Here is a 22935-nt window from a genome sequence, read left to right on the forward strand (position 1 = left end):
GGTCACCACACACGAGTCACCACACACGAGTCCAGGTCTGGGAGCTCAGCTCCTATGATCCTTTTAGCTGACCTAACCACCCTGGCCAAGTCCCCCCTGCTCTCCGCTGTGCAGCCTGCATACCACACACTGCAGCCCTGGCAGAGGATGCTCTCAAATGTGCTCCTATAAAAGTTAATGAGCAGGTGTGTGGATAAATCAGCCTGTTTGAGCTTCCCTAGAAAGAAGAGCCTCTTCTGGGTTGGAGATGTTAGTAGCCCATGTTAGGTCCTTGGTGATGTACGTCCCCAGAAACGTAACAGAGTCCACCCTCTCCACTTCTTCCCCATTGGTGGTAAGTGGGGTCTGCGTGGTGCTCTTGGACCTCCTTAAGTCCACAAGGATCTCATTTGTTTTGGTGGTGTTTAGGACCAGGTTGTTATCCACACACCACTCTGCCATGTGTTGGACCTCCTGCCTATAATGGCACTCATTGTTGTCTCTAATGAGCCCCACCACAGCAGAGTCATCAGCAAATTTGATTATGGTGTTGGATGAATGGATGGGTACGCAGTCATGGGTGAAGAGGGTGTAGAGGGCTGGGCTGAGTACACACCCCTGGGGCGCACCGGTGTTCAAGGTTATAGTTGAGGATGTCAGATCCCCTACTCTGACATTCTGCAGTCTGTTTGAAATGAAGTCCAGGATCCATGAGCAGAGTGAGGTGGGGAGACCAAGATGAATGAGTTTGAGGACCGTTTATGGGGGATTATGGTTTTGAAGGCAGAGCTGAAGTCCACAAAGAGCATCCTTACATATGTGTTCAGGTACTCCAGGTGGGACAGGGCTGTGTGGATTGCGATGGAGACAGCGTCCTCTGTGGATCTATTTGCTTTTTAGGCAAACTGGTGACTGTCCAGGTCCACAGGGATGCGGTCTCTGATGTACGTCAGTATCATCCGCTCAAAGCACTTCATGATTACTGGGGTGAGGGCGACTGGGCGCTAGTCATTGAGGCAGGTAATGCCAGATTTTTGGGGGATAGGGACGATGGTAGTGGTCTTAAGGCAGGTGGGAACTTCAGCTTGTTGCAGAGAGAGGTTGAAGATGTCTGTAGAAACTCCTGCTAACTGGTCGGCACATGACCTCAGTATACGGCCCGACACCCATCAGGGCCAGTAGCCTTGTTGGTGTCAATCCTTCTCAAGGGGGACCTCACCTGGTGGTGCTGAAGAGTGAGTGTCTGCTCCTCCTCTGGCCCTGTCACCTGACGCTCCACTGTCACCCCACTATGCTGCTTGTCAAAGCGGGTGAGAAAGTGGTTTAGGGTGTCTGGGAGGTCCCTGTCCTCGCTAACCAGTGTGGTCTTATATTTGTAGTCATTTAGAGTTTTGATGCCTCTCCACATGCTCCTGGGGTCCTTGTTTTCAAAGTGACCCTCAATGCACTGTCTGTAAGTAGTAGTAGTAGTAGTAGTTTTTTTAATTTAAACTTGGTGTCATGCACCATAGGTGCCCAGCCCTCATGGGCTTATAAGACACACTAAAAACAAAACAAAACACAGAACACCGGCACACACAAGAGAACAAGGAATACATGCTCGTGTACTACATATTTTTCTTCCGTACAGTACATACCCACACATGCGCACACATACACACATGCCCACACATCCACAAGTTTTTATACAATACATGTCCGCACATGCGCACACATACACATTCACACGCGCATGCATGCATGCATGCTCGCACGCATGCATGCATGCATGCCCACATCCATTCATATCATCACACAGAGCAAAAAGAAAACAAAAACAAAACAATTGCCGGGACGGAAAGACTTCAGACATACAACACATCTCTGCGCTGCTTAAAGGACTCCAAAATAAATTTCGCCAGCGGGAACACCTTTTTTTCAAATAAATAAGCAAGTATACATTCATCAGTCATTAAGAACAAATCTGGGCAATCTTCAAACGAAATCTTACAAAAAAGCCTTTGCCTGTACTCATGATATAAAGGACAATAAAATAAGAAATGACATTCACTTTCAATCACATCAAGATCACACATACAACATTTTCGTTCCTCCTCTGGGATCGAGTGGAAGCGCCCAGTTTCTAGAGCCAGAGGCAGGATACCACACCTCAATTGAGCACAAATTGACCGCTGAGCTCTAGGTAGGTTGAGCGTGACATAGTTCTCCGGGCCATAATTGTCCTTAATAAACCTATATGTTCTTAATTTTGGTTTGTGTTGAACTTCTTCTAGCCATTTTTTTTTGTAGTTTTCAAATAATAATTCTTTAATTTGGTTAACAGAACACGGTAATTTATTTCTATATACATATTGAAGGTCAACCATACTAAATATTTTTTCAAGCTGCCTTGCCCAAGAATAATTGTTTAAAAGATCCCATAGAAAAATTTGTTTAGTAAGCCTGTTGTCGAACATATTAATCAATCTATTCCACAGACGTACCATGTCACCTCCATGCCGTACCTCACAAGGCTCCCAGCCCATGTCACCACATATTGCAAGTCGTGGGGCCAATTTGTGTACACCCAAAAAACAACGCATAGCTCTATTCTGTACTGCTTCACATTTAGTATGTTTACCATAGCCCCAGACCCCTGCTCCATAGTCCAAAATGGGACAAACACAAGATTTAAACAACTGGGTATACGTTTTATAACCAAGATCCCTGCAGAATTTTACTTTGTTGAGAACCGCTCCCAAAGCTCTACCTGCAGAGTCTGACAGAACATTCACCCCTTCAATAAATGTAAGATGATCATCTAGGGTAAACCCCAGATATTTATATGACTTAGTATAAGATAAAGATACTGAGCCACAGGAGAAAACAAAATCAGTTTGCGACTGTCCCTTCTTCCTAAAGTGCATGACCTGGGTTTTGTCTTCGTTTATCCTCAACCTCCATCTTCCAGACCAGTTATGCACAATCTCTAATAACATTTGAAGTTCATTTTCAGACTCTGCAAGGAGAGCTAAATCATCTGCGTACAGAAGAGAGCCAACTATAAGGTCGCCCAATCTAACCCCAATGGCTGTGTGCTTGATTTCTAGTACAAGATCGTTTATATAGACAGAGAAAAGGGTGGGAGAAAGTACATCCCCCTGTTTGACACCAGATGGAGTTGGGAACCAGCCCGTTCTATACTGATTTACCTGCACACAAGCCACTGGGGCCAGATATAGGGCTTTTAGTGCCTTGTAGAATTTACCATCTATTCCAACATTCAATAGTTTGAAACTAAGAAGTCCATGATGAATACAATCAAAAGCTTTACGAAAATCAATAAAACAACAAAAAACAGGTCTCCCTTCCTGCATTTTGGCATGTATTATAGTAGATAAAGAATATATGTGATCAATACATGATCTTTTCTTACGAAAGCCGTTTTGTTCGTCAACTAATAAAGCAGAATTTTCCAGAAAAAACATCAGTCGCTCATTTAAGACGCTGGAATAGATTTTATAAACACAACTTAAAAGACTTATCCCCCTATAATTCATAGGAATTCTGGGATCATTATTTTTTGACTTGGGGATTGGTTTTATAATAGATTTCTGCCAGGCTGAGGGGAGAAAACCATACTCAAAACAAATAAAGAAAAGATTGTACAGAATACGAGATAAACAGGGTAATTTCAGAAACTCATTCGGTAGATTGTCGACCCCCACAGCCTTCTTTTCTCTAAGCCCATTGATTGCATTCTTGACTTCAGATTCTGTGATGCTAGCATTTAAGTATTGGTTTTCATTGTAGGATTCCTGTTGCATATGAACTTCCATAGTATTTTTTTGAGTGATTTTCTCTGCAAGGAAAAGATTATCCCACTCAACTGGACAATCACTTCCTGAAAATAAAGAACCAAAATCAGTTTCCCATTTTTTCAGAATAAACTCAATAGCAGAAACAGAGGATCCATCTTCTGACAAAACTTCCATTGGGATATTTCGAGTTTTTTGGGGGCCCAACTTATTTATTAAACTCCAAAACATTTGAGGGTTACTTGTTTGCATACACTCTATTTTCAACGCTTGGCCCCTCTCATAATTTCTTTTGCAGGCCCGCAATTTTTTATCAAAGGTTTGCTGTCTCATTTTAAATTCATTTTTAAACTGTTGTTTTACTCTCATATCCAGACAGTCACACCTTAGAGAACTTTTTTCAGCCGCCCTCATCTCCTTCCATAGTATTTTCAACTGTTCATTCCAATAGGGTTTGGATTTCCTTGTACATCTACTTTCCCTCCCAGAGATCGGCCTAGTACAAACTCCAGGCACATTACAGACGTACTCACAAAATTCATCATACCATTCATCAATTTCCTTTTGGTAATGCACTTGAGTTAGTTTGTCTATAAATTGGGTGAAAGCAGTTGTACACCTACTAGAGGAAAAGAGATGAGGAGAGGCATGTCTAATATTTTTTTTTTAGGGGTATTGTTTGGACTGATCATTAGCTGGACCTGTGTCAATAACAAGCCCTCCTCCTGCATGAAAAGTCAGCGCCAGCAATGCATGATCAGGTGCACTACATCTGTCACCTAAGAGGTTGAGACACTTGGTGCCCTCCCTTTCAATTAACTCCATTGGAGTGAAGATATTTAGCTCAATGCAAGTATCTAAACAGTGATGTGGAGTTATCAGGTAATCAACCACAGCCCTCCCTTTAACTGATATTGATGTATAGTTGTTTATACCTGGTATCCGTCCATTTAGAATACAGCACTTGGAGTCTTTCAGAAGTTCTACCAACATTTCCCCCTGTTTATTCACCACATTGTCTAGACTAACTCTAGGTGGAACATCTCTATCTATGTCAATAATATAATCCTCCAAGTGCCCCATTCTGGAATTCAAGTCTCCACACACATATACAGCATCAGCTTCAGACAAATTGTATACCTGGATCAGTAACTGATTGAACAAACGATGAGGATCAGCCCATACTGAACCTTCAGGGGGGAGATAACATGAAAAAATTACAAAGCAATACCCTGTCATTAAGTTCTTAAATTTTAAACCAATTAACCCATCAATAGATTTGTCAATAACACTTGCACTGTATGAACTAAAGACTTTATTTTTTACCAAAATACCCACCCCCCCCGAACCTCTAGGAGCCCTGAAGTGCGTTTTTCTGTTGTATCCAAACCAGGTATATCCATCAAAGTCAATCTTGTGTGATCCAGTTAAATGAGTCTCATTAAGAGAGATAAAATCTGGATCAAAGCTTAACAGTAACAAGAGCCTTAGCTCACAGTTCAGGTCCGTCCATCCATTTAGATTCCAATGTACGAGAGTAAAGTGTTCAGAACTTACAGGCTGGGCAGACGGGGCTCTTCAGGTGTCCTCACGCCGCCTCTGCGCCTCTCCCTGCCTGTCTGCCTCATCGCGAGTGGGCCGCCTCCTGACTCTCCCGTTCCCCGCGACATAAAAGTCTCTCCCCGATGGGATTTCCTCTAATAAAGTCTTGAAGTTTAGCTCGATCAGCCGTTCAGTGTGTGTCTTAGCTGAGCGAATGTAAACTCTTTTAAACTTCTCCTTGTTTTTCAGCCCTTGTTTTTTACGCAACACATCCACCTTGTCCTGAACAGAGCCAAACTCCACTCTTACCACGCCAGGTCGTCCTCCCCTCTCTTTCATCCGCTCCGCAGCCACGATACCACGGGGACTGCTCCACTGCAGCCCGTCGTCGAGTAGTTCCTGGACCAGCTCCATAACGTCCTCTCCTTCCTCGTAGTGCAGGCCGGAGACGATAATAGATACATCGGGGTCGTAACGAGTGTTTACTTTACTCCCGCCGCTGTTAATCTTAGCTTCTACTTGCTCAATTCGGGCCACAACGTGACCAATCTCCATATCCAAGTTCTCCTGAATTTCTTTTGTTCTCTGAGCAAGTTCCGCTTTCAGATAATCTCTGTTTTCAATCACCAACCTTTCCAGTGAGTCACGTAGGTTGTCCACCTTTGTGTTTAGTTGCTTCTCAAAAGAAGTTTTCATCCCGTCCATTTTAGCGTTAAGCAGCTTCAGCTCCTGCAACACGCTGGCCATGCTGGAATCGGCTTCACTCCCTCCGTCCTTTCCTCCGTCTTTCCTCAGCACCCGGTTGTTTGACATCTTTGAGCTTACTTGTCTTCAAAACATACTATATTGATAGTTTCAGTTTCGAGTTTCTTTTCTTTCAAGCGCAGCTCATTTGCCTTATATTATTAAAGTAGTTACAGAGCGCCAACACAGCCGGTGTCCGCATTCCTCCAAGTGAATGGTCTTTGGAAACGGTGTGCGCCCGTTGTACTTGCTGTACTTGCCTTTGGCCTCTTTAATGCCCTTTTTTAGGTCTCGTCGGGCAGTTCTATAGGCCAGCATGTCACCAGACCTGAAGCCAGTATCTCTCGCCCTGAGCAGCAACCTCACATTACCGTCAAACCAGGGTTTCTGATTAGGGAACACCTTGATGGTTCTGGTGTGCAGTACTGTCTCGGTGCAAAACTGAATGTAGTCTAGGACGTTAGAGGTGTCTCCTCCAAGTTGGCTCCCTGTGAAAATACCTCCCATACTGTGCTCTCAAAGCAGTCCTGTAGTGATGTAACAGCTTCCTCACTCCATACCTGTACTGTCTTCACAGCTGGTTTGGTTCTACAGACAACTGGTTCATAAGATGGAATCAGTGTCAAGGAGATATGATCTGATAATCCGAGGTGTGGGGATGGTGCAGCTTTATATGCCCTCTGTATATTTGTATATACTTGGTCAAGTGTGTTTTTATCTCTGGTTGGAAAGCATACATTGTTGTGGAGTTTTGGTAATACTTTCTTGGTAATTCTATACTAGTTATTAGGTGATGACCTTATTTTGAACCCAATGTTGATATTTTATTTACATTTTTATCTTATAGAAAACTGAAAATTTTAAACTGGATATGGGGTTAACTGGTAAGTTCTTATTCCAAATGTTTAACTGTGTTAATGAGTAACATATCATTTATTAATATCCAGTGATTTGCAAGGGTTACTGACTCACACCAAGTCAAATTGTATCGCTGTGATTAAAAACATTAAATCTAATTGTATCAGAGAGTCAGAGACTACCTAGCAGAGGGACCAGAGTGGCACTGAACAACATCATCTAGATATTAGATTATAGAATGGAGCTATCCATGTATATAAGACACTACTCTCATAGCTGGGGCGATGTGGCCAGCATAACGTCAGCTCAGTGGCGTTTATAACATAGCTCAGCGAGTCGTCATGACAACACAGAGCAGGGACAAAGGGTAAAAAGACTTCTGTCCTTGTTTGACCACGATAATGGCAGCCGTTTCCCTACACGTATTCAGTCTGTCAAGATGTTCTTCTGTGTAGAGGCTAATTCAGAGTGGAAACCAGGAACTGGTTCAACTGATTCTACATGATTAGAATATATGGAGCAGTTCATAATAATAGGATGGATATGTTTCATAATATCAATCATAGTCCTGGAAGGTAAGGGTTACATTCAACTCTAACATGTATCATGGTTACATTCAACTAACATGTATCATGTTACATTAAACTAACATGTATCAGGGTCATGCTGAATGATATTGACTGCTGTCCTGACATGTTACTGTATTGTTTATCTCTATATAGGATGGTTTGGTCGACTTCTGGGGGTAAGTGTTATAACTGTTTGATACCGAACACAATAATATGTGTGACCCTAGCTGGCAGTGGTGGAGTTATTAGATGATGGCCTTGTAATGAACCTGATGTTGATATTTTATTTACATTTTTATTTTATAGAAAAAGAAAACACAGGAACCGAACATGGAGTTAAATGGTAAGTTTTTATTCCACATGTTTCTCTTTGTAAATGAGTAACTGATCATTTATTAATATCCAGTAGTTTGTAAGGGCTACTGACTCCCTCCCAAGTCAAATGATATCGCTGTGATTCAAATTATGCAGTAAAATACTTGATTTTGGCTAGGTGTATAGTCAGAGTTCTCCTGATGTCAAATATATCTGCCACGTTCAGACCAAATAGAGCATATTGTTTGTGTCAGACATAAAGTAATTTCAATGTACAAATGTGGGACTCTAATTTTGAAATTCTCTAAAATGATACAATACAAATCCTGTATAGTGTATAGATGGAATTTTCATTTTTCTCATTGTCAGAACTTAAAGAGCAATGTGTCATTTTAATGTAATGTAGGATTTTAATTCTCTAAAATTATAAACATTTAAAAATGCTTGATTTTGTGTAGGCCCTGCAGTCTTTGTATATACCCTGTGTTAACCCTTTATTTTGAAAACCGGACATAGTCACATGTGGAAAGTCGCTAACTCTCTCTCTGATCGCTCGGTCGTCTCAATGCATTTGCCACAAAGGACAGACTAGACCCCAAGCACCGAGACAGAGCAGCCACTAGTGTACAGAACCGCTGGAGACGCTTCAGAAACCCGCGGCAGAGCGCTTGTGGTGGCTAGCTAGCTACTCTGCAGCAGCAGCTACGGGTCTTGTTTGTAATGTAAGGCTAACTTTATCTACTCTAAAACCGTCCAGGTGGAGCTGCTGGAGAAGAGACATCTGGTCCCTCATCCACACCTCACCTCTCTCTGGAGCCTGTACGTTCAGCCCATTATTTGTGGTCTCTGTGTCATTAATAATAAACTGCTATTTCGTCTTTATTATTGTTGTTATTATTATTGTTAAATGTTAGTTACACCTTGTTACTAATTAATTGAATGTCTTAGTCAAATTATATAAAGTGTATTTGTACAGTGCTAACTTTTATGTAGTAGAATGAAGGACTTAATGCAGTGGTGTAACAGTATGGATGAACTGTATGTTTGAACACAGCCTGCATGTCTAGAGACTTCCAGCCCTCCAGCTCCCTCCAGTGAAACACAGCCTGATGCAGGTGAGTTGTGTTAATTGTGTTACAGCTGCAGTTATGTAACTAATGACAATATGAACTAATCCAGACACATCTTTGCTATAATTCTATCAAATATTCATGATCAGTTATAATCATATGCCATTAAACTCTAAAATGTATCTTGGTTATGCTGAATGATAGTGGCTGCTGTCCTGACATGTGACTGTATTGTTTATCTCTTTATAGAATTGGCTAAACTAAGTCTTGAGAGGGTAAGTGTTATCACTGGTTCGATACAGAACACAATAATATTTGACCCTGGCTGACAGTGGTGGAGTTAGTAGATTATGACCTTGTAATGAACCCAATGTTGATATTTTATTTACATTTTTATTTTATTGCAAAAGGAAACACCGAAAAGGTGGTGGGAGTCATCTGGTAAGTTCTTATTCCACATGCTTCACTTTGTAAATGAGTAACAGATCATTTATTAATATCCAGTGATTTGCAAGGGTTACTGACTCACACCAAGTCAAATGATATCGCTGTGATTCAAAACATTTCATCTAATTTTACCAGAGAGTCAGAGCCTACCTAGCAGAGGGACCAGAGTGGCAGACCTACTGAACAACATCATCTAGATATTAGATTATAGAATGGCGCTATCCATGTATATAAGACACTACTCTCATAGCTGGGGCGATGTGGCCAGCATAACGTCAGCTCAGTGGCGTTTATAACGTAGCTCACTGAGTCGTCATGACAACACAGCAGGGACAAAGGGTAGAAAGACTTCTGTCCTTGTTTGACCACGATAATGGCAGCCGTCTCCCTACACGTATTCAGTCTGTCAAGATGTTCTTCTGTGTAGAGGCTAATTCAGAGTGGAAACCAGGAACTGGTTCAACTGATTCTACATGATTAGAATATACGGAGCAGTTCATAATAATAGGATGGATACGTTTCATAATATCAATCATAGTCCTGGAAGGTAAGGGTTACATTAAACTCTAACAGTATTCTGTATTATAATAACATTAAACTAACATGTACCATGGTTACATTAAACTAACATGTATCACGTTACATTCAACTAACATGTATTAGGGTTATGCTGAATGATAGTGACTGCTGTCCTGACATTTTTTGTTTATCACTTCATAGCATTGGTTTGTAGAAGACACCAGAAGGTAAGTGTTATCACTGGTTTGATACAGAACACAATAATATGTGTGACCCTAGCTGGCAGTGGTGGAGTTATTAGATGATGACCTTGTAATGAACCTAATGTTGATATTTTATTTACATTTTTATTTTATAGAAAAAGAAAACACAGGAACCGAACATGGAGTTAAATGGTACGTTTTTATTCCACATGTTTCTCTTTGTAAATGAGTAACAGATCATTTATTAATATCCAGTAGTTTGCAAGGGCTACTGACTCCCTCCAAGTCAAATGATATTGCTGTGATTCAAATTATGCAGTAAAATGCTTGATTTTGGCTAGGTGTATAGTCAGAGTTCTCCTGATGTCAAATATATCTGCCACTGTCAGACCATATAGAGCATATTGTAATTTCAATGTGCAAATGTGGGACTCTAATTTTGAAATTTTCTAAAATTCTACAATAAAAACGCTTGATTGTGGCCATGTGTATAGTTCAAATTTTTATTTTTCTCATTTAGTCCACAAATAGATATGAGGGAATCTATAAGACTGCAACTCATTCCCATCAAAAAAATATTCAAACCAAGATGACCTTTTGACCTTTTTTCACTGTAATTGAATAGTGTGTGTGTGTGTGTGTGTGTGTGTGTGTGTGTGTGTGTGTGTGTCCTCATCTCCACCTGAGAGTACCCAGCTGCAGAGCTGCTCCACTGGGCTTCAGTCTTCAGTGAGTGTTGCTGCATGTGGAGGCTGGCTGTGTGTCCTGACTCTCTGCTGCCTTCTCTTCCAGAAACTACACCACTAAATAGTGAATCTCCTGCACCAACCGGGGACCAACAAGAACACACTTCAAGAACAGCTATCCCTGATGTAACTATGGATGGTCATGATGATGACCAACGTCTGGATGCCTACAGGTCTGGTACTGGACAGCTAGACATTGAGATGGGTCCAGTCCAAACTCTGCCCAAAGATGGTAACAGGATTCTTTAATATCGCTGTTAGTCCCAAGTTTCCCATCGACCGTGTTTCACTATTGAAGGGGACTGACATTACAGGAGACAAAGTAACGCCAGTTCTAGAAATTCTGGATCAACCTGAAAGTGAATCTGATGTCTTAAACTCAGAAACTAGAGGAGGAAATACACCAGTCTGATTCCTTCCTGATGCCAGCTTTCACAGGAGAAGAGGCGTGGTGTGTTTATCATCATTATTAGATCAATCCTCACATTATTCTTCTATATGTGGCTCACAGAGAAAAGACAAGCGAGGGGTTAATAGATAGTGTGAGGTGTGCTCTGTGAGGCGTCCTGGGTTATGATGGGTAACGTTGGCTTGGGTCCAAGCTCCACCTCTCTTGGGCAAATTTTGGCCACCAAGGAAGATGAAACTTTTTTCATAATGATTGATTTATGATGATTTTTTTTACAACGTTTAAACTATTTTGTAAACATTGACACGTACATATTTTACCGATACAAGTATCTTTTGTTGTTCTTTGTCTGCTAAACTTTTAGAAACATCACTTTTTTTAAGGCTTTTGACCGTAATCATTTAGGGAATAATATGTAAAATAACAGATGCAAAACCTTTAATGAAAATATCTGTAAATGTACTGCACTGTATTTCAATGAGGAGATCTTATTTACATTTAATGGATTTAGTTTTTTAAGTGTAATTCCTGTACTTTTTTTACTACTGTTCTTGAGTTGATCAGGAAGCATTTGGTGGGCTGGGATTAGCATTAAATGGCCTTCTTTCATGTGTCAACATTGTTAGTAACATATTATTGTTTGTGATCAAGTGGAGTAAGAGAGGGCTGGTTGTTGGGGTATCCTGTAGTGATCGACTAATATATTGGTTGGCCGATATTTGCGTTTTTTATGTATCATATCAGCCGATTTCTTTCTTTTTTTTGGCCGATTTTTTTTTAAATGATTTTATTTTTTTAATATATTTTTTTTCCTGGCATGATATACAGACAGTTCAATAAATGTTCATTTTTTAAATTGAGACTTATAACATTTGTTATCATCATTGTTTCATTTTTATGATGTAAATTGAGGGAGCAAAAGCAGGATCAGCTTAGCCTGGAAATCCAGAGCCACATCTAGAAAGCTGTAGGGTCTGGCAACGAGTGATGAAAACGGCCCAACTCGAGAGGCGGCACCAAGCATGCATTTGAAAATATCACTGCACGCAATTGAATAACACTACAAGCAATTAGAAGAATACACTACGACCAATCAGAAGAATACAAGGGGTGACGTATCCAGACCAGATAGATAGATAAATACTTTTATTGACCAGTGACTCTTACCGTATCCGGTCGGTAAAACAGCAACGCTTTTGGCCCGGCTATATCAGATACATTATATTATATACATTACATTGCTCGTTCCCAGTGACTCGCTGAGCAAATTCAAATTGTGCTCTCACGAGAACTCTGGATTTCCAGGGTAGGCTCCAACTATCGGCTCAAGAAAATCGGTATCGGCGTATCGGTCATCGGCTAAGGCTGATGAAAAAATATTGGTATCGGCCCTAAAGAATTGGTATCCTGTGAGAGCCCACGAATAAAGGGTGGAACATTGCGTCTTAGCTTGTGGTCTGTTTGTGACAAGGGACCTGGAAACTCCACCTAAAGTCCGGTCTCACGGGAAGATAGCAAAAGCACAAAAAGGGCCCAAGGCCGCTGCAGACTAAGACAGGGAAACAATCCAAACAAAGGAGGACAAGACAGGTCACCTTCTGCGGAACCGCAGGTCTGAAAACAGGAACCACACAGACAGGAACCAGACTGGCAGGAACCAGACAGGAACCAGGCTGGCAGGAACCAGGCAGGTAGACTACAGGGCCTTTTGAACTGACTAGAGGTATTCCATCAACCGAGCTAAAGGCAAAGCCGGGCTTATTTCACTAAGCCTCGCTACTTTCAGTTAGAGTTCCGTTCCATTAACGTGACTTAAGGGAATCTCTGTTAAGTAACCATGGCAATTTATCCGACCAAACTAACCTGCTCGGTAGCAGGCTACCAGCCTACCCAGTGGACTGTAGCAAACGTTGCTCATCCATCCGTCATACATCTCTGTGGACACGCCCACCTGTGATGTCAGAAGCTGCACATTTTCAAAACGGCTTGTAACGGCTAATCACACTCACACCTGGTGGTATAATATGTCCCCTTTAACTGAACTGTAACGTTATATGTTTGGCTCCAAATAGCCTTATTACAGTACTGATAACGTTTATGGTGTTAGCAGTTAAGTTGACACCGCCCAACCCCAGCCAGGGGTGTAGCACCAAATTATGGGCCCTATATACAAGAAGACCCGATGATTTTTCTTTTACAATTCATTAGTTAAATAAAGATGTTACATCAATTCATGCATCAATTCATCTCAATACAAAGGAAAGAGCAGTTGATATGTCGACTGCTTCCAATGTTGTGTTGGTCATACTATAGATAGATTTATTGCTTGTGTTTAATGAATAATACAGAAGACGCTATTCGATTATTTTACCAAATCGTTCAGCCCTAGTTTTCCTTCACCCATTATGGACATTTAAGTGAAAAGGCTCTACTTAAATTAAACTATGTGACATCATTTGATCCTATACTGTGTTGTGACACTGCATTTGCTTTTGATCATTACAAATAATAGTGCAAAGTGATAATAGATGAAAATAGATGTTATAAAACGGGTGGCTTAAATCAAGCGATCTGATTGGTTCCCAACTGTTGTATATTGAGTGTATACGCACAGCTATTACGCCCGTTCAGTTTACAGAGTTCAGTATCACTCCGCGCCTAATTTGAACTGTTGTTTATTTATATATAAAAGCAATAGCATAGTTCACTGAAGCCTAAAAATATGTTGATTGCTGCTGGAGAGGGTGGAAATGTTGTAAAGCAATAGGCACACAGTGAGTGAACTCGATAGAAGGCTAAATTGCCGGCGAACCAAGCTACAGTCTCTAGCCTTCTCTCTGAAGGACGTTACAGTGTGTTGCATAGCAACCGCCGTACACTTTGCAGGCAGCCAGGAGGGACTACTTTTTTATATTCGTCAAAAGAAATGCTTTTTCCGACTTTCTCGCTTTTTCAAAATTGAGGGTGTCTATGACTTTAATTTCGCCGTACTTACGTAACCGTACCGTTTTATAAAAGCAATAGATCACTTCATGCGCGTCGGGACGGACAACGCCCCTTAACTGTGGTATAATGAGAACATACCACAGCCTGTCGTGATCTATTGCTTAAATATACCATGTTTTTAGCATAACAAACATTTTAAACAGGTAAGTAAGTGGTCTCTAAGAGGAGTCTTTTTTGTCCGTCTTGGTCCTGACTGTCTCGTTCATTTGGACTCGACAAAGGTGGTCTTGACTACAGCTCTGCCTTTTTGTCGTATGCTTCTTTTTTCTGTACTGCTCCCTGGATGTCCTTAGCATCTCTCCACACACGCTACACTCTACTATACCCATCAACGATCCAGCATGTTGGGGCTGTGATGATCTCACTGGTTCACCTTTTTTAATTATGTATTCATCATGGGATGGTGCCCTAGGCATCCTGCTATATCTCCCAGAGAAAGTGCTCCTAACCCAATAATATAGGAGTGTTGGGAGTCAATGCAAGTCATTTATTTATAGGTTGGTCAACAAGCACATGAATTTCAGGAAGGAAGTTTCTAACAGCTTTGTGTAAGCCTCACAGAACTTCTACCTGTGCTGATCAAACCGGTTTGTCACTCATTTTACCGCCTACTTGATAAGACGACCATGTGCAGACATTTGTGGGGACAAATGTTCATTCATAAGAGATGGAAGTTGAGGTTATGCCATATGTGACACGCTGGCTCTATAGCATGAAACATGAAATGGGGGAGACCACGCCGTTTTACAATAATAAAGAATTTATTAAAGTAAGAAGATAATTTTAACAGAATTAAATTGAATAAAGATAAAGAAGTGTGGTGTAAGTCAGTTAAATGTAAGTAACCAAAAGTGTCATGCAAAGTCAGTCTATGTGTAACCAAACGAAGGACAAAGAAAGCCAACACACCGGGAGGAGGGAGCAGCCTCGACTGTTGTGAAAGCAGGGCTTTTATCCTGCTGCCAATCAGGCACACCTGAACTGCATCACCTATTAAGGGAGAGAGAGAGGACAGGCAAACTAAACAGCCAGGGTGGAGTCAAAGACTCACCAGGGTCGTCACATCCCCCCCCTTAAGACAGAAGCCCACCTAACTGGGATTCTGCACTTATGGTATTAAAGATAACAAAACCCAAAACACATAAGCACTACAAATCCCCTCAACCAACACCAGTTACATCGACCCAACACTCATACCGGGTCAACTAGAAACCCCCCCTATACACACACTCTCTCACCACTCCTCACGCTCACCAGTCACCCAACCTCCTGACCCACAGCAATTCCGGGCCCTGGAACAGTAATTTAAGAGGGACAGGGGCATAGAGACAAGAGAGGAGAGAAATTAGTGAAGGTATGCAAACAACCACTTATCCCACCCCATCCGGGGCGCGAGACAACGCATCTTCGACCGAGAGAATGGCAGCCTCTCAAACAACGCCGCGAATCTTGACAAATGTAAGGGCCATGTATCACCCACTGTCACGACATCGTCCAGATAAACTGCACACCCCTCCAGCCCAGACGTTACATAATTCATAAGACGTTGGAATCTAGAGGGCGCATTACGCAACCCAAAACTCATCACCTTATGCGTGTATAAGCCAGATGGAGTGACAAAAACAGCTACCTCCTGTGTGCGCGCTGTTAGCGGGATCTGATAATACCCATTGAGAAGATCTAATTTTGTAACGAACTTCGTAGCCCCCACACTGTCTATACAGTCTTCCCTCCGAGGAAGTGGGAAGGAGTCAGGGTTAGTTACCATATTAACCTTGCGGTAATCAGTGCAGAATCTAAAGGTGTTGTCGGGTTTTGCTACCAGCAAGCCCGGTGACGCCCAACTGGAGTACGACGGTTTTGCCAGCCCATTATCGATCAAATACTGGACCTCAGTCTCCAGAATTTTCTGTTTGGCTGGTGGGACGCAGTAGAAACGCTGCCTAATTGGCGCAGCATCACCGATGTCTATGTCGTGCTCCATCACATTGGTGCATGTTGGAACATCGGAAAATAAAGACGAAAAAGATAAAATCAATGATTTTAGTTCATCCCTCTGCTTCTCAGACATATGACCCAAGTGTGCAAATACCAATTCATTTGGGCTAAAACCCAAACTGTCCTGTGACACTTCCCGTGCTGCCAACAGCAACCACGTGAGGCCTTCTTCCCAATCTCGCTGTAGCTCTGAACAATATGCGCGCAGCAAAGACTTTAAGGTCGAGTGAAATCACTCGAGAGCACCTTGGCTTTGAGGATGGTATGCACTACTCGTTTTATGCTTCACTCGAAGCTGTGTCAAAACCTCCGCAAACATTTTCGAGGTGAAATTGCTGCCACGATCAGATTGGATTACTTGTAGAATACAAAATACTGAAATAAATTGAGAAAGAGCTTTAACAATGGACTTCGTATTAATACTCCTCATCGGAAATGCCGCCGGATATCTCGTTGTTTGGCACATTACGGTCAACAAATGTATTGAACCAGACTTCGATGGAGGCAGTGGACCAACACAATCTATCAATAGACGTTCGAATGGCTGACCCACTGGAATTGGATGTAGGGGCGCTGGTTTGATAGACTGATTCGGCTTACCAACTATTTGACAAGTATGACATGTTTTGACAAACGCTGCCACGTCACGCTTCAATCGCGGCCAATAGAAATGCTGTAGTAGCCGATCATACGTCTTACTCACTCCGAAGTGCCCCGCCCCCTCCCCATTTGCTGTCTGCAATACTTGTTCCCTGTACTTCATTGGCACAACAATTTGCAATAAAGTTTCAATTAGATCATCCTTAACAGACACAAATTTACGCACAAGCAACCCATCATTCTTAAAATATCCGCTGTCTGCACTTTGCAGCTTTTCCCCTGTCAAAGCCCCATCCCGTAATTCTGTTAACCCATCATCCTCTTTCTGAGCCCGAATAAACTCATCACGATCTAAAGCTGATGGCAAACTTGGTATTTGTGGGCATACACGTTTATTTGCACTTGAACCATCCACGGCCTGTGCACGACTGTTTGTTAGTTAGATTAGCTAGCCAAACCGCTAATGAACTAGATCGATAGCTAGCCAAACCGCTAATGAACTAGATCGATAGCTAGCCAAACCGCTAATGAACTAGATCGATAGCTAGCCAAACCGCTAATGAACTAGATCGATAGCTAGCCAAACCGCTGATGAAATAGATCGATAGCTAGCCAAACCGCTGATGAACTAGATCGATAGCTAGCCAAACCGCTGATGAACTAGATCGATAGCTAGCCAAACCGCTGATGAACTAGATCGATAGCTAGCCAAACCGCTAATGAACTAGATCGATAGCTAGCCAAACCGCTAATGAACTAGATCGATAGCTAGCCAAACCGCTAATGAACTAGATCGATAGCTAGCCAAACCTCTAATGAACTAGATCGATAGCTAGCCAAACCGCTATGTAGCTAGGTAGGCCCCAGAGTCTGAAGGACACACTTTGCTGCTGCCATCAATATTTGCTTCCACGTCCTTGTCCTTCTCAGACTGACTCGGTACTCCTCTTCGTCCTGTCTCGGAGACATGGAGGTGTGATCCACGATCACTTCATCTGGAGGAACTTCATCTTGCTTCCTGGAAGGGGAACCAACCACAAACGTCATCTTTATTTTATATCTGGAATACCTTAGCGGCTCTTGTCTCTCTTTTCTTTTCCTTTTCTAGTCAATCCTCATTATTACTTACATTTGATAGTAAGTCTTATTATGTGTTTTGCTCTTTCTCACTACACAGACAACCTTTACCTTATGAGCATTTCATTGTACGGAATGACCGAGTGTTTAACTGCACTTTAACTGACCAGAAAACTTGACTTGATGTTAAACATTGAAATAGGGACAAGGTGAGGAGGGGACCAGCGCTCACCTAGTCCTTTAAGGAACCGGTTCACACCGGTGGGCTCCGGGTACGACTCCAGATACTCTGCTGCCCTCGCCTCAAACAGACCTGAGGGAACAGAGGTGTGATTCACAAAGACTCGACTGTTGACGGCGTGCTTTGACTGATCAGGCGATTCTCATCGGATTCAACAATTAGTGTTGTTGGATAGGTGTGTAATGGGAGCAGGGAAAAGAGCAACTTTTGAGTGCATGTTGTATCACGTCCAGCATGAAGCATGACGCCTCTGGTGCATCATCTTGTCTGGCATCAGGCCCTTCATGGGGAGTGCACTACAAGCAGGGCGCCTCTAGGGGGCGGAACTGAGAGGAGATCAGTCGGTGTCCATTCTAGCCCGTAGCATGTAGGTGGTGCTTTAGTTTTGAAAACGGGGACAGTGGGTGAGGGGGCAGGAAATAAACCCAAAGGTGTTTACAGATAGACGGAGGGCCGCGTGGGGTTAAATACTAATGAATTGATTCAGGGAATAAAGGCGATAAATAAACAAAGAGAGTTGGTGAAAAGCAACCAGAGGCAGGTGTCCGTCACGTCCCTTCGCCATGACTCCAACGCCTACAAATCCTGCCTCTCTGCGATGGGTGGACCACTGGCCCCGCCTACCTTTGCCCGCACCGCCCCCGCCCTTGCGCAGCTCCTTGTCCTGGATGAAGCCGGCGAACATCTGGGTCTCCATGAAGAGCTGCAGGAACTGCCGCACGCCGCGGGACGGGTGCGACTTGCGGAAGGCGTCGCGCTGCAGCTCGCGGGTGCCGGCCGACGCCTCGGCCATGTGCAGCGGGTAGTGGCCCACCAGCTCCACGAAGAGACGCACGAAGGCCTCCGACACCAGAGCGCTCAGCTGCTCGCCGCGGCCTGGGGGGGGGGGGGGGGGCGGCAGGGACGCCGGGGTTAGACGGCGGCTGGCGACGGCGCAGTCGGCAAGTTCACACTTCACAAGAGCGAGCTCAAAGTTCAGTTCACACAGTTTAAAATGAACTAGTTCACGGTCATGGTTCACAATTTAGAATTTTGAACTAAGTTCACCGTCCAAGAAAATGAACTGTTCACGTTCATTTTTTTTTTTTTAATAATTTTTATTTAATAATTTAATAATTTAATATTTTTTACATTTTTACATTTAGGGCCGTTTACATTTACATTTATTCTATTATTTTTCAGAAGAACCTCCTCCTACCCATCCACCCCCCAATCGTTGCCACTGCCCACGGCCTAAACTAAATTAATTACTGTATACTACTGTAGAATAAAGACTGTGGGAGTAAAAAACAATGGGAGTATATGTTTTACCCCTTAAACAATGTGCCATACTATGCAGAAAGTGAACAACCGAGCTAACCGCAGCCGCCAGCCAGTTTGACTTGGGCGGAGGAACTTTACGGCAGTTGGCTCAAGTGCTTACCCTTCTTGTGATGATCGTCATTATGTCACAAATATTTCCGACACAAGACTGGTCGGATGCGTCAATTCGACGTCTTTTTAAATTTGTTGCCGATGTGGCGACTGACGTTCAGACTCTCACCGTTCAAATCTGTACTCGTTTGTTCATAAAACTCAACTTTCAAATATTCACATGCACTTTTGGGCACTTTCAGTGGTAGCTCCGTTGTTGTTATTGTTTTTGGCTTGCACGCCGGTTGCAGTTGATCCACGGGAGCCGGTAAACAGTGCGCGAGCGTCGGGTACGTTCAGTTCACCGCTCACCAAATATATGACATTTACATTTAAGCCATTTTGCAGACGCTTTAAAAACGGTTCATACACTCATTCACACAACGACGATGGGGTCAACAACGCAAGTCGACAGCCAGCTCGTCGGGAGCAGTTAGGGTCAGGGGTCTTGCTCACAGACACCTCGACCCTCGACTTGGAGGAGTCGGGGATCGAACTAGCAACCTTCAGGTTTCCAGTCAAGCTGCTCTACCTCCTGAGCCACTGCCTGTCCCCCACTGTTGAGCACGTTCAACGAACGCCGCTCTTTTAGCACGTCCATGCACCACACTGGCTGGCAACACGAGGTCTCTGGTGAGGACCTCGCGTGGTTCAGCTGGAGGGGTTAGAGTGGAGGAGGTTTAGGAGGACCCGCAGACTGTAGTCCTCACGTCGGTCTCTAAGCAACGTTGTCGTGTTACATCTGATTATACCTCAGGACAACGACAACGTTAGGCTGTTGATATTATAGTGGACCCCCTCTCAATGGGGGTGCAGGATGACCGTGAAACTCGGTATGTTAACACACTAGCATACCATGCATAGCATCACATTCATACCACAGAATGAAAGCAGCAAAGGTTTTCTCCAGAGTCTCTGAATGGACTCATGTGTTCCACATGTGACCCAGGACGGGCACTGACCTCCAGGGCTGGCCCCATCCGGCTCCGCCTCCTGCCCCAGGATCAGCTCTCTCTCCTCCAGCACCTGCTGCAGCGCCGCCTGCAGCTTACTGGGCAGGATGCAGTCCTCGTCCCCCAGCTGGTGCATCATGGGAGATGGAGTCAAATGGATATTAGTTGACAAATGGTTTGGAACAGTTGTAGACTTGAAGGGAGGGTGTGGACTGTGTCAGGTGACGTTTACTACATAGGTGTCCATCAGGGCTGGGGAATAAATCAACAAGTGACGTAAACTCATGAAATTAAGACAATTAAAACAAAGAAAACGTTAAAACAATCAAAATATAAGCTCTCTTCTGAGAAACTAGACATTTTGTTATACTATACTTTATATTATTATTGTGTAACCCCAACCCCACCATTATTGTTGTGACATTTTCCAAGGCAATAATCGAGTATGGAATGAGGAATTTGTCTCTGTCACAGTCGAGTGCACTGTGGGTAAAAAACACAGACAGGTTCAGACAAGGGCTTCATACCGGCCTCCTATTGATTCTAGCTGACGGACCTGTCATTCCCCTTTCATAAGGATACAAACACACACAACACACACACACACACACACATACACACCGGAATGACAAACTTGTCCGCACACAGATCTACAATGAGCACCTGGAGATGAAAGAACAAATACAATTTCAAAATCATACCATACAAAGTATAACTATTTACATAGTTATGTTAATAGTTGGACTTTGTTGCTGTACCAAATTATGCTATGTCTTTGAGAAATCACTTTGTACTTTTTGTCTTGCATGCATTTACATGGTAGTTGTACTTCAGTACTTTGAAATTTAAAAAAAAAATAACCCTACTAACATCCTACAAAACCTTAACTACTTTTAACAATCGGTCAATAATATAACATCTCAAACTATAAACAAATGTCTTGTTCTTGTTGTCATTTCCCTTGTTAAGCACTTTGTGTTACCGTTATGAACGACAAACGCAGAATTCAAAAGAACACAGAACAAGAACACAGAATTCACAAGTAGCATCATGTGCACCTTGCGCGGAAGAACAACAAGAACAATGCACTCACTATGTTCATGTAATATTTAGTTCGCCAGCAGTGACATCTGCTGGCGAAATATGATAACGCACCCCTGGTTTCAGTTTTGATATGACACGCAAATCGAGTCGTACGGAAGCGTAATCAATGCATTCACTAAAGAAAATAAATTCTGCTCGTGTTTCTGAATTAACAACAAGGCAACATCCCTTAGTCTGTCGTTTTATGAAAGGTGCACGGCGAAAGCTCCCAGTTTCCAGACCCCTGGTTCCCCTGTGGGAGCTATCCTTAGTGCTGGACGCCCTTTCTCTCCACCCATTTGAGCCTATGGAGGTGGCAGAGATGAAGTTTGTTTCACTGAAGACGGCTTTGCTCTTAGCTTTAACGACAGCAAAGCGGGTGAGCGACCTACAGGCTTTATCCATACGGCCTTCCTGTTTACAGTTTGCACCAGGGCGCACCAAGGTCTGTTTGAGGCCCAACCCAGCCTTCGTGCCTAAAGTGGTGGTTACAGGTGTCCCACAGTGGAGCTGTTGGCATTGTTATGTTATTTTTAATCCAGGAAAGGCCGCCGAGACAGGATCGCTTTTAACTCACTTTATTTGGTAAAGGTTTTGGTCTATTGTCTATCGTCTATGAAACAAAAGGAGAGGAATGGTATATAACACGCGCGGAGCGTCTCTAAGCTTTATATGCCCAAGAGATTCTGACTGGCTACCGCAATGCTGTTGCTTTTATAAACAGGTGAAGGTAGACTTCTTCTACCTCGCTAAAAACTTGATCACTTCATCTGTGTGTCCGTTGTCGCCTCCTATGTGTAAATGTTGCAACTTTGTTAAATGTGCTCAGTGCTGCCCTCTGTGGTTATGTGAGAGTATTACCTTTTAATTGTTAAATGTACTCAGTGCTGCCCTCTGTGGTTATGTGAGAGTATATTACCTCTCAACTATGTGCTCGGTGCTGCTCCATGTGGCTATGTGAGAATATTACAGCTAAAATATGTCACAGGTTTTACAGGCTGGATGTCTCGGGGCCATCTGTAGCACAGGCGGTGCTAGAGGCGAACGGACCAGAGTCTGCATAGCACTGCCGGGCTTTAACTTGTTTAGGGCTTCGGGAGACTAATTATGCAATCCGGGAGTGGTCTATATCTCCCATAGTGAAACACCGAACAAAGTTAGAAAAATAACGTAGGGTTACTTAACGTAATCCCTGGTTCTTTGATAACAGAGTGAGGTGTTTCACCATCACGTCCCTCTTCGCATAGACACGGGAAGAAACCGGTCTAGAATGAGTTGAGAGGGGCCGGTCGGCTGTAGTAAGATGAGGGGGCGGGGCCCCAGCACAGCGTGACCTGTCTGTCTCTGACAGACGTTGTGTCATTGG

General features: G+C 43.1%; 1 protein-coding gene across 6 annotated transcripts in view; it reads left to right on the plus strand.

Moving 5' to 3' along the window:
- LOC311359602 (uncharacterized protein) overlaps positions 1 to 22935 on the plus strand; it is a 174366-nt gene that overhangs the window by 44711 nt on the left and 106720 nt on the right. For all 6 annotated transcript variants that reach the window (XR_014638260.1, XR_014638261.1, XM_084479652.1 and 3 more), the window contains one exon: positions 7796 to 7832. Coding sequence is in view for 4 of the 6 variants with exons in the window: in XM_084479652.1 (XP_084335778.1) it covers positions 7796 to 7832 (37 nt within the window). In the remaining 2 variants the exon portion in view is untranslated. The remainder of the gene's footprint in view (positions 1 to 7795; positions 7833 to 22935) is intronic.

This window comes from Micromesistius poutassou (genome assembly GCF_964030765.1).
Source record: "Micromesistius poutassou genome assembly, chromosome: 15".
Taxonomy (NCBI): Eukaryota; Metazoa; Chordata; class Actinopteri; order Gadiformes; family Gadidae; genus Micromesistius; species Micromesistius poutassou.